The 12,938-nt window shown below is 40.2% G+C and overlaps 1 protein-coding gene across 1 annotated transcript in view; it reads right to left on the bottom strand.

The window, feature by feature from the left end:
- FAN1 (FANCD2/FANCI-associated nuclease 1) overlaps nucleotides 1–11,924 on the bottom strand; it is a 13,486-nt gene extending 1,562 nt beyond the window's left edge. Inside the window, exons 1-11 of the mRNA XM_009070712.1 lie at nucleotides 10,631–11,924; nucleotides 9,412–9,552; nucleotides 8,559–8,754; nucleotides 7,155–7,388; nucleotides 6,557–6,688; nucleotides 5,343–5,451; nucleotides 4,889–5,008; nucleotides 4,220–4,384; nucleotides 3,044–3,212; nucleotides 1,964–2,067; nucleotides 1–15 (exon numbers count right to left, since the gene is read on the bottom strand). The exon at nucleotides 1–15 is cut by the window's left edge and continues 192 nt beyond it. Of these exons, the coding sequence (XP_009068960.1) occupies nucleotides 1–15; nucleotides 1,964–2,067; nucleotides 3,044–3,212; nucleotides 4,220–4,384; nucleotides 4,889–5,008; nucleotides 5,343–5,451; nucleotides 6,557–6,688; nucleotides 7,155–7,388; nucleotides 8,559–8,754; nucleotides 9,412–9,552; nucleotides 10,631–11,924 (2,679 nt within the window). The remainder of the gene's footprint in view (nucleotides 16–1,963; nucleotides 2,068–3,043; nucleotides 3,213–4,219; nucleotides 4,385–4,888; nucleotides 5,009–5,342; nucleotides 5,452–6,556; nucleotides 6,689–7,154; nucleotides 7,389–8,558; nucleotides 8,755–9,411; nucleotides 9,553–10,630) is intronic.
- Nucleotides 11,925–12,938: the final 1,014 nt, after the last annotated feature.

Genomic DNA, 12,938 nt, shown 5'->3' with positions numbered 1-12,938 from the left:
AAGGTCAATATAGCTCTCAGGAGCTGCCAGCACAGCAGCTGTTCCCAGAATGACAACATACAACTTCATATTTTTCTTACCTACGAACTCACTCAAACACTGAGCTGATTTAACTTGAACATATCCACCACATCATAAACATTTATTAAATTATACTTTAACACCCAATGCCACTGCAACAAACAGTGGCCATATCTCAGCCTGTGCCCTGTTGGTTTTGAACACTAGACAGGTCTCCTTCAACAGACAAAGAACTCTCTGTGTTCCTAACACTCCAAGCAGTAACATTCTAGTCAGGATCTGAAATTAGTACCAAGTCTGCTCAGGTGCTGTGAGTCATTTGGGGTGGAAAGTACAAAGCAGTGATGAAATTGCAACATATTACTCAAGCTCCTACAAGCAGTGATTCCCACGCACAGCACTGAACAAACACATCAGTGTGGTACACACTGCAGCAGTTCAGTTTTGGACACTGCTGAAAGAGGCTGCCAAGCAGTACCTGAGTGCCATTCCAGCTCTTCCAAAGCAAACACAAAGTGCTTCAGCCTGACACAAACTGCTGCCACAGATAATCCCACAAAAATACAGCCCAGGAAGCCTGAGAAAATCAGGTGTGAGCTTTCAGCTCCTCGTTGTTTATGCCTGAGGCGCATATAGCTTTGCTCTGCATTAACAAGGAAAATCTAGTTTAAAAAAAAATAAACTTGCAAGTGACCTGTAAATACTGGGCTTGTAATGAAGGTAGAAACACACAAGTTTGGAGAGTCTGGGGGGTTTTCTTTTAAAAGTAGGCATAATATGCACATAAGATTACATAAAAGTTAATGTGTTTGGAAAGGCAAGTTCTACAGAAAATGGTAGTCTGCACTGACAACAAACACCTGCTTTTAGCACATGATATTCATACAACTGTGGCACCTGATGAGACTTGCAGACATTCCACAACAGGAGCTACTTGCACAAATTCAATTTCACAGCTTTTGTATGGCCTTTGGAGCTACAGGAGTTCCCTTCCTGTCCTGTCTCTGAGCCTGGTGGTTTACAGCTCAGCCACAAGGATTTCTACTTCAGAATGGTGAAGAAAAATAAAGAAGGGGGTAGGGCAAGACAAGAATAACCTGTATGTTTCACCTCTAGAATAAGAATTTTCTACCTATGACATGTCATACTGATATAAACTTATAATTTCTTACAGCACAAGTAAGTTAAGGAAAAGGGTGGCATTGTCTGGTCTCCCTCTTGGCCAGAGTTCCACTAGATGCAATGGGTTAAGGTGGAAGAGAGAAGACAATTGTCTAGCCTTTTTTCATTCTGTAATATTTCAGATGGCTTTTTAGAGTTTTCTAAGCACATGTCCCTAACTGATCAGCTTTTCTAACTGCAATTATTAAACGTGTTTCAGCTAAAAACCGCAAGTTTTTAGGCTGTGGCACAGAGCCAGGGGGCTGTAGTTGTTTGGCTGGTTGTTTCTTTGTCAAAAAGGAGGGATTATCCCAAAGCATGAACATGCTGAGGTGGAGTGGGTGGGGGTGTTACCAAGCCTGAGTTTAAATGTGACATCCTTTTAAAGGCTACTGAAAACAAACAGCCTTTCCATCTTCTTTTTTTAAATGGAATGTATCATCTTCAAAGGGGATGAACAAGGCTGTGGCACTGCACTGTTCTGCCACTAACTATACAGGACACTTTGCCCTGTGAGCTCAGCTATAGGACAGTTGCATTTAGCCAGATGAATCCCCTCCTTTCTGACTATGAATCCAAACTGACACAGCAATCAGTTACTGAGCAGCCCCTTAGTAATGAACCTGATACAACAAATAATAAAATGAACGAAACACCAAGATTTGTCTGGAAAGTCCCTCAGAATAAAATGTTAATCTAATCCCAAATAAGATTTAACATGGTTACTGAGTCTACAGCAATGGCTAAATAAATTAACTACAAAAAAATCTTTCAAAATTACCTGATAGGAGTTTCTGAAAACATCAGGTATGTCATCCATGAAAATGATGTCCCACATGAGCAGCCCATACAGTGTAATGAACGTTGAGCCTTCCCCATGAATACCTAAAGGGGAAAAGTGAATAAAAATAAAAGCATTGACTTCTACAGCAAATCTCCTATGAAGAGGTACTAAACCATCATGACCTGAAGCAGAAACCTGCTGTGCTCAAGCTGATGCACAGCTGAGGTCAGCACACACTCCCATTACAGCAGCACCCTGCAAATGCACTTTACTCCTGCCCCAGTTGCCAGTGGCTTGTGCTGCCAAGGCCAGTGGCCTTTAGTTACAGAGCAGGGTCACATCCTTCTGCCCTGTCCCCTCAAGGCTTACTGTGCTTACTTGGACAGTTTTTAAACACACAATTTTTTAACATTAAAAACCTGATATATTAACAACCAAACGTTTATGTAGCTAGAAATGTTATATATATACACGTACATGTATGCACACATATATGGAGCTATACAGATGTGTATACAGATACTCATTTATATACATACATCTGTGTGCTGGAAAAAGCACTCAGCAGCAGAGCAGTGTTCAGCCAGTATACACAGGCTGTAACACATGAAAAACAAAATGTCTGTGCATATATATATATATAAAAAACACTGTTTTCTATTACATTGACATAAATATACATCACATGTGTATGTATAAGCCCACACACATATACATGAGTGTGTACAGATGTAATAGAACCCACGTGTACATATGTAACATTTTGTTATCAAAACATTGCATTTTTGAGTAGTACTGGCTGAGCACTGCTCTGCAGGGCATGACTGGTTTTGCATCTTTTTTTTTCCACCCTGATCACTTATTAAACATCTTTGTGTCAACACATGAAGGTTGGGTGGTGTTTTTTTTAGATGTATAATATGCATATACACACAAAGGAAGGAAATAGAATCAGACTAAAACTGGTCTAATGAAAGCAGTGAAAACTGGTCTATTAACTAAACTGATTAGTCAATAGTTTCTTTAGTCACACAGTTATTTTACTCTAAAAATATCCCAAACAAATGGTACTGTTACCCTGATCAAAACCATTCTGTCTGTAATGAGTTAATGCCAACTCCTCGACCGAGCACATGACTGTGGATACACTGCAGTCTTCACCACCTTCTTCATCACCAACATCCTCCATGAGAAATACAGATTTTCCCATCCCAATCTGAGGACACATCTTTCCACTGATTGTAACCTGAACATATTAAAACATTTGGTTACCTCCCAGCACCACACTTGGAAAACTTCAGCCTAGATATTTGAATCTTACCTAAAACACACATTCCTCCTTTTCAGTTTTCTTAAATCAGAACTAGACTTGTTTCCAAATATCAACTGAATAAAATTTAACCTGGCATTCCTATGAAATCGTTCTGTTTAGCTTTTATAAACTGGCAAATTTTTCAGAAAAAAAGGTCTAGCAAAAATGCTGGGAACAAAATTTTTCTATATGCAAGACCAGGAGGAAAGAATATAGAAGATTCAGGACACTGAGTCAGGACACTGAGTCTGGACCCTAACCCTAACCCTAACCCTCAGGACACTGAGACAAAAACAGACTGTAGGGAGAGATGTGGTATGGAGGCCAAGAGAGCAAGTGAGCTCTGTTCTGATTTTCCCCAAATAGAATTATCTTTACAATGGTATGGAAAAGCAAGAGTTAAAAAAAATCCATTCCAATCTGATCCAAGTGCACCACATTGAATATTTGCATAGCATATACTTAGTGTGTGTAACTCCCAAAGGTTACTAAAAGAACACTGACATTTTTTAGCCATTAATCTAATGCTGACAACATGTTGAGGTTACCACCAGTTTTTCTTGTACACAGAATGCTTGGCCTGAAGACACCAGCAGCAATGCACTGACCTGACCAGACTCTTCAGACAGAATGGCTCTGAGAGCATTACTGGTAAATTAGTGGATTTTATAGCTGATCAGACTAGCTCTGCATAGAAAGCCATGCAAATTAAACCAGGTGCAGCTGACTAACTTCAGCTAGGGAGCTGACCAATGGAGAAGTATCTGATTACAAAAGGCTTTTGTTTTAGAAACACACTAGTATTTTCTTGCAGCACAAATCAGTCAGAGACAGGTGAGCAGCACGTAACAAGAGTCTCCCAGATTATTTTTTTTTGTCAGAAGGAAAAAAAAGACCTCATGAGTTGTTATTTCTCAGCAACCACCAGCACCCTGACTTACATGTGTCACATCCTCCACAGTTAGGCCAGGCAGATCATGCAGCAGGCACCTGAACTGTTTGCAGCTGGGTGAGTCTCTGATCCGCAGGGCTCGCTGGCAGAGGGAGAGACGATGCCCAGTGCGCACAGCAGGGTCTGCCAGGCCCTTCCTGATGCAGCCAATGGCCTAGCAAAGAGCAAGGCAACAAGCAGTTATTTAGAAAAACCTACGTACATCTGTCTGTTCAGGACCAATTGATTCAAGGAGCATAAAAATGTGCATGTCTGAAAACCTTTCTAAGCTCTTTCCAGTCAAGTTTGTCTTTTTTTATTCCAGTTGTGGCCTCGTTGTAACTCGGGTTCAGGAGCAAAGTGTTTACTGCAAGAAATTTCTCTGCTCACACATTAAGCAAATTCATAAAGCAGAACAGCTAGGAAGCTGCTACCTGATAACTCCATGCAATTTTTCATGCCAAATGGTGTTCTATACAACAGGAAAAAGCAGGCCAACCAAGGATACACTCAATGTTCATTATCTGAGGAGAAACTGGTTGCCTGACCTTGGGATTCCTACCAATATCCACATTTTTAGGAGACTTTACTCTGTGGTTCTTTTCATAAGAAATAATTCTTTAAAATGTTTTCTGTTTTCAGAGTGTTTCCAGCTCTACAGCAGCAGCTGGGAAGGTACCTTCTTCACGTTTTTCAAGTGCTGATGTAAATTCAGAGCCAGACGATCCCACCATCTCCCTCTGCTGTCAGCACAATACACATCCTGAGACAGGAGGGTCTGCAGCTCCTGCACTGCTTCCTGTAGCAAAGGGGTTGTAGCTTTATTAATCGAGTTACAAAACCAAGCTGAAGTTAGCTTGTCACTTTCCCTTCTAATAGGCACTATAAAACTTTGTCACTTGCACAAGTCAAACTTGCTTTTTGCTCCACTATGCAATTCAGGTGCATAGGTATATCTTAAAAACTCTAGAAAAGAGATGTATTTATGGAAACTTTTCCCCTAAGAGTAAACTGTTAGTAGAGCTGCAGCAAGCCCTGGCAAACATTATCACCATTTTCCAGCCACATCAGAAAGGTAAATTGATGTACAATGCTATATTGAACATATATTCCCGTTCACTTCACTACTTTACCTTATACATGTGAAGTCTCTGCAAAATTTCAACACCTTGAGAAAGGATCCTTGTATACACCCAACCAACTGTGAAACGTCGCAGATACTCAGGTAAAGCTCTGTGATAGCTGAAAAATAACAGCAGCTCAGATCAATTTCATTATGGCAATTTCAGTTCTTAAAACTCTCTTACTAAGAATGCTTATACCTAAAGCATTTACAAAAATTAAATGCCTTATATATCCAAACTGAACTGAGCTGCAAAGACAAGAACCCAAAGCCAAGGCAAGAGTTTAGCTTAGAGAGCAGGTGCAAGCTGCACTTGCACAGTGTATTTTAGTTTCAACAGCATTGGAATTATCAGTTAATCAGCTTTACATCAGATGCAAAACAATAACTTAATACATCATGTTATGTTACTGCCAACTCATTCTCGTGAGTCAGAAGTTAAGTTCAGAAATGTAATTGAACAAAAGAAAAGTCTAGAACAGGAATTTGCTGCCATGAAAGAAAACTAACATCTTTTCAGTAGGCTCCTCTGTGTCTCAAGACAAAGTCTTTTGAATGCCTTACCAAAAGCAAATGATATTTTTCCACTGTCTTCAGTGTGGAATGGAACAGATCTCCACTGAACATTATTTTTAATCAGTTGCCATGGAGTTGAATATAATGACAAACACAAGGCTTTAACTTTTGGTGTATCATTAAGCCAGAAAACAAAGAAAAACTGATGAAGAACACTTCAAACCAATACATGTTATTTCAGTTCTCAGATACTGAGTGACATCTCCTGAATGACACCCACTTGGAAGTCTAAAGACATGAATAACCCAGGATGTTTTCCCATAATGTTTGCAACACTCTTTTGTTCACAGTGAATTTTAAATTCTGCTTACTGCCATTTTTCTGAAGCCATAAAAACAAACTATGATAAGGGGAAAATAAGGCTCTTGTTCTTGTGTGCATTGGCACACAGAACAGAAATGGTTTAGTTTTTTATCCATGCCTACCAATTAATTCCCAAGGTTTTATAAAAAAAGCCTCTTCATATTATCACTTAAAAGCTAAACAAACAATCAGGAAGTTCAAAGCTTTCTAGAACATTAAAGCCTCTACATTTATCAGGCTTAAATAATATCCCTAGTCTATAAGCCTCTCAAAAGGAAAAGTATCAAAAGTAAGATAATACACTTGAGTCTCATATGAACACTAGGCCAGTTTCCAGTTCAGTACCTCAAAGAGGGGTGATTTTTCAGTTCACTCCAGGTTTGCTTAGCACACAAATACAGATGATTAGCTTCTTCCCAGTTCCCATTTACCATTGCAGTGGCTATATCATTTGACAGGTGAGCAGCAGTTGCATACCTGAGGGAAAAAAAACACAGTAAATTTACTGGGCTCAAGAAGCATTTACAGTTAACAGAAATCAATTCCTTCCCTTCCATCTCCAAAGACATTGAACCATGCAGTCATGCCTAGTAATCTTGTAGCATTAGCAGAGTTTAAACTAGCAGGGCACAACATGTTTAAATTTACTTACAAACTAGAGAACATACTTTTGGTTTGGTTCAGAGTCCACTCTAATAATCAGCACATTAAATGAAGAAACAGCTTTCATCAGCAGATGATCATGAAGCAAATAAATATCCTATTTTGGACCAAAATGCAATCCACTGGGAATTACAAGTCCTACCTGGGTACAAAACTGCATTTAAAATCATTACAGATGTCCACTTCTACATATTTACATCTGGAGCTCTACATGATGAGTTCACCCAAGTGCTGCTTTCTAGGAACAAACAGATTTCCAAGCTGCCAAAGCTCTCCCTACCTGATTAGATCATCTCTGTCCTGGAAGACCTGTGTTTTCCTATTTACTGTGTAACTGGGGAACACCATACGCCTCATGTTTGCCATAAGGACTGTGAAGAGCTGGCCTTGACCAGCACTACCAGCTTCTTCATCCTCCATTGACTCAGACAGGGAAAACAGCAGCAGAATACGAGAGAAGACAGCTCGAGGGCCCTTACAGACCCTGACACATTTTCCAGCCAGGTCCTTCACCCTGGAAGGACAAATACAATTATTCTAACAAATGCTCTTTATCATTTACCATCACTTGTAAAAACTAAAATATACTGAATGAAGAATAATTTTTTTGTTCAAGTGGAAAATAACATGATAGATTTCGGGCTAGAAGGGAGCAATATTTGTCCAATAAACATAGCTCTCCAAAACCTGACAAAGCTTATAGGTCTCTTGCTTGAAAAAGAATACCATAGGAAAGACAAAATATGCTATTGCAGCAAATGCAGTACATACTGATAGCTGCCAGCTTTCTACCCAACTGCATTTCATCCAGAAAGGATTCCACAGCTCTTGAGTTCAGTCCCTACTTCTCCAGCCTGTCAGACAAGCTGGACAAGCAACCTTTGTTTATGTGTTATTACTCAGTTACTTTCTGGTATTAGTTATTAAGAGAGGTAACTGCACAAAAAAGCTTATAAACTCCCAAACTGACTTGCACCCTTGCACTTGTACCCTGGCTATTACTTTAGTTCACATTCCTAGACTTTTTGTGGATGTTCAAGCTACAGATCCAGCCCTAAACACCAAAAATGGCAATGCTGTAATCACTATTAGGGCAGCACAGCATCTTAAACCTGAATCTGGACCCCAGAAGACCTAAAAGTCAAGGGCATCTGACACACACAGCTGTGAGAGCCACAGTGAAAACATTCACAGGAAAGAAAGAACACTTTGTCAAGTAAACAAAATTTTCCCTTTAAAAATACTGCCAAAGGGAAGCACTATGCTAAAGTACAGTCAATCACAAAAAAGAGATTATTGCTCTCCTCTAATTGTCCCCAAAGAGCATTCTATTCTACCACTGAGCAAACAAACATCAGCTAGTTGTTTTAACAGGCTATGACCTTCCCCTATCTTCCTACATGTTCTTCTGCACTGATTTTGCTTTATAGAATACAGACATGTTTCTCTGTATAACCAAGGAGCTTTGGAAACTGATAATCATGCTCACAGCTGAAAGCATGACATAGTTTAAAAAAGACTAGTATTTATCCTTCTGTTTGACTCACTGTGAATCAAAATGTAATGCTGCCCTTTTTCATGAATAAATTTACTAAATGCATTCCTCTCTTGGAAAGGCATCTAGATTTCAGTCCTTTGAAGCACAGCTTACATTTACCTGCACAATTTAACTACAAACATTTACCTTTTTAAGATCACTGTCCCAATACCAGCCTGACTCTTGCTGAAGACCGAACGCTGTTTTGCCAGTCTCAGAAAATCATCCACAAGTTGCTGTTTCTGAGCATTTGGGTTTGGCAAGTGAAAGATCTTTGCCAATGTTTTTAGCTCAGGGGCTGAAAGCAAATCCAACCCTTCACACAGGTCTTCCAGTTCAGATTCTAAAAGTAAAATGATCCACATATGTTCATTATGTGTTATACACATAACACTCAAGCAACAGTTCATGGTACATTCATATACCCTAGTACTAATCTAATGATTTAGACTCTTAAAAAATGTATTATTGACACTATCTGCTTCACCCTGAAATTCTTCTGGACCTTCTTCTGGACCTCTTCACAGGCTCAGTTTGAAGGAATGGAATAATCAGGAAAAAACACCCTTTACAGCTTCAAAACAAAAGCAAAATTAAAGAATTCTGCTGAATTACAAAGAAATGTTGTTCAGAAAAACTTGTCTTCCTGATGATCTGAACTTTGCCCAATGCAAAACAGAGTGGTGCCAGGGAACAGCAAGGGCACAGCTGCCTGACAAGGGGAAATGAGTCAGGAGTCACCACAGCACTGGCAGAGTGCTCAACCCTGGTGCAGCCCTGGCATAAATGAGCAGAATGGGCAGAGCAAAAATCCAGCAGCCCCAGAAAAGACCATTACTTAGTTCTCCCTGCTTTGCACTAACTACTTTCATTCTACACAACACAACTCATCTACCTGAAACCTTTGTTCTGCTCTAGTTCCCTTCCCAAGGCACAGACAAGCATGTAGTGCACTGGTGTCATTTGCAGTATTTTTAACATTTACTCATACTGCCCTTACCTGTTTGCAGAAATCTGGCTTCAGCCAGTTCTTCAATTACTGGTGACAAATCCACACTTATCTCTCCATACTCTATTTTGTTCACCTTTAACCAGTTCAGCTTGCGTTGAAAAAGTCTCACATATAACTTCTGCCCACCAACTGCAAATTTTATGTAGAGCAGGGAAGGATAAAAAGAAAAATAAATTCTAAACACAGTACTAGGAAAATTACTTTGATGCAGATATCCTCTAAAACACATTTCAAATCCCCTCATGTTCTACAAACAGACACAGTAAAATACCATTACTTACCTTTCCAAGTAATTAACAAGATTGTTAGAATGTTTAAGTTTTGTGGACAGAAAAGGATCACAATGTATTTTGGGGTAGTATACATTGCTAAAATGTATATTGACGTGTTTACCCTATAAGAAATAATTTTTCTTACATGGACAGGCAACTTCATTTTTCAACTCTGCATGTTGTGATGCTAAATATGCCTTTTTGACTTTCAAAAACCAACTATTTCATGCTGGGGAACAAAAGCAGCTGTATCCTGACAGAGTAATTCAATAATCATGGAATACCTCTCTGCCTAGCAGTCTTCAGGTTCTCCAAAGATTAAGCCTAATTTTATTAATGTATCTATGGAAAACAATGGGAAAAATGCCTCCTATTCATTTGATTTTTTATCAGGGAAGTGTCCTCTTATAGTACCTTTTAAAAAGACATTTAAAATACTAACAATGCTGAAATTCAACAAAATAGCTTATTAAATTTTAGCTGAAAATAGTCTGGCTATTATTACTACATCCAACAACCTTTTGAATACTTAATTCAACCCTCATTAACTTCTAAATTTTTTATCCCTGTCTGCTGCTGCTTAACTGAAACTGATCATTAATAAAAACAGACTGGAACAATACCAGACCAAGAAATCCTTAGGCAGATAAACCTAGATTTGTTAGGTGAAGAGACTTCACCTGACTCATCACTACAGATTTCCCTGAAGATCTTTCTTACTAGTCTCCACTATTTATCATTACCTTCCATTTAAACATCATCAGGAAAGATTACTTACAAGAAGCCACTGAGGGATATGTCTCCTGAAAAAAAAGGAGCTTCTCCCCTTAAGGAATTCATCAACTTAAAATTCCCCACTGACACTGCACATAAAGCTCTGCAACAGTTCTTTCCAGAAGAGGCAATGTGGAAATGTGTATTTAAAAAAAAGATACCTGATAATTTGTAGAACTTGGTTATGATGTTCATATCTTGCTCATCAAATAGTCTTGCATCATCTTCATTCTCCAAGACTGCCTGCAGCACTACTAAAAAGTTCTGGAGGTAGTATGGGTGACCAGGAGAGTTAGGCACAGAGCGAACCTCATTTATTTTGTCTGAAATGTCCCCAGAAGAATTCTGAAATTCTACCTCTTCCACAGCTGCTAACAAAGTATCATCAATCTCATCAAAGTCTTCATGAACTTCCACAGGAAGTACCCGTGCATCACCCTTGCTAAAGCAATTTTGTGCATCACAGTTCCCTTCTGTCTGGGAAGAAGGAATAACCTGGGTGTGAGGCTGAGTCTTGACTTCCAAATCACTGGTCAGCTCAGCTGAAACAGAAATGACTACAGGCATTTCAGATTTATCAGGACCAGGTATCACAGCCTCAGACCTGTTTTCTCTTTCGGTGCTCCTTGTACAAGTTGGTAACTTTTCATCATGAACATTATCAGCTGGTAACGATATCTGAACTACATCCACAAGGTCTTCTCGATTACATTTGTCTATTTCTTCTGGAAATTCAGGTTCCTTCTTCGAAAAGTTTTGTTCTTGGTGCTCAATCTGAGCAGGCTGATTTTCCTTCTGAGAACTATGCCCAGCATAAAAATCATCCTCATCATCATCCTGTGCTGCAGCACTGTAAACAGCTGGAGGTGAAGAGTCAATCTCTTTATACACAACCTGTTTTCCTCCCTGCAGACCACATCTTCGGGACAGTCTTGAGGCCAAGCTTCCCAGAGGGACTACTTTAACTGTTTGAGCCTGTGATTCGTTGTTAACACTAAAGACTGAACTACTGTTGCTAAAATAAGGACTAATTTGTTGTGCTGCAGTCCCTCCTGCTTTCAATGAATTGCTTTTGGAAGGGCTTGTTTCTAGATTTAAGATGTTTTTTGAAAAATATGAGCTGGAATTACTGCTCACGTTTGCAGCTGGGGGATTCTCATTCCTGAAACAGTTTGGTGGTGCATCCAGGACACCAACCTCACCGTGACGTCTCTGACATCTTTCATCCATGTGCTCATTTATTCCCCACCTGGACACCAATTGCCCACACATGGGACAGCTAATTTTGGTAGGGGGAACATTGTTAAAAAATGAAATAATAGAGGAGGATGCTGAAGGTAGAGATGGTGTTCCTTTATCTTCCACTTTCTCTGTTGTTCCTTTTTTCTTCTTACTTTTACTGAGTGACAAACTTACTCTTGATCTTTTCACTCCTGAAGACTTAGCTTCTGCCATTACAAAGCCTCACTGCATTTCAGTGGCACAGACAACTCCATTCAGGCCATATTTCCTTATTCTGTGATACTTAAATGACTCTTCTTGGCTTTGCATTTTCCATTCGTAATCCTCTGACATGCCTTAAAGGGAAAAAAAAGAGACATTGAATGAATGACCTGGTAAGCTACCAAATGCAACCAAGAATAGTGGAGAAAAAAGAAATGCCTACAAGCAGAGAAGTCAAGTAATCCTTGATGTTACAATGCTACATGGGTAGACCACTCGGTGGATAAAGAACTGGCTGGATGGTCACACACAGACTTGTGGCCAGTGGCTCCTTGTCCACATGGAGACCAGTGAGGAGTGGTGTCCCTCAGGGGCCAGTGCTGGGGCCAACACTGTTCAACATCTTTGTCAGTGACATGGACAGTGGGACACTGAGTGCACCCTCAGCAAGTTCACTAACCACACCAAGTGTGTGGGGCAGGCACAGCTGGAGGGAAAGGATGAGCCATCCAGAGGGACCTTGACAGGCGTGAGAGGTGGAACAATGCAAAGCTCATGGAGTTCAACAAAATTAAGAACAAGGTCCTATCCTACATCTGGGCCATGGCAATTCCAGGCACAGCTACAGGTTGTGTGGGGAAGTAATTGAGACCAGCAACGAGGAGAAAGACTTGGGGGTGATGGTGGATGAGAAACTTACCATGAGCTGCAGTGTGAGCTCACAGCCCAGAGAGCCAATGGAATCCTGGGCTGCACCAAAGAAGTGTGGGCAGCTGGTCAAAGGAGATGATTATCCCCCTCTACTCTGCTCTTGTGAGACCCACCTGGAGTACTGCCTGCAGTTCTGGTGCCCTCAATGTAGGAAGGATGTGGAACTGTTGGAGCAAGACCAGAGGAAGCCACAAAATTCTTAAGAGGATGGAGCACTTCCCCTATGAAGACAGGCTGAGATAGTTGGGGCTGTTCAGCCTGGAGAAGAGAAGGTTGCATGGAGACCTCATAGCAACCTTCCAGTTTCTGAAGGGG

The sequence above is a fragment of the Acanthisitta chloris genome, unplaced genomic scaffold (genome assembly GCF_000695815.1).
Source record: "Acanthisitta chloris isolate BGI_N310 unplaced genomic scaffold, ASM69581v1 scaffold30512, whole genome shotgun sequence".
NCBI lineage: Eukaryota > Metazoa > Chordata > Aves > Passeriformes > Acanthisittidae > Acanthisitta > Acanthisitta chloris.
Note: the sequence above shows the minus strand (reverse complement) of the source record. Positions and strands in the feature narration are given on the sequence as shown.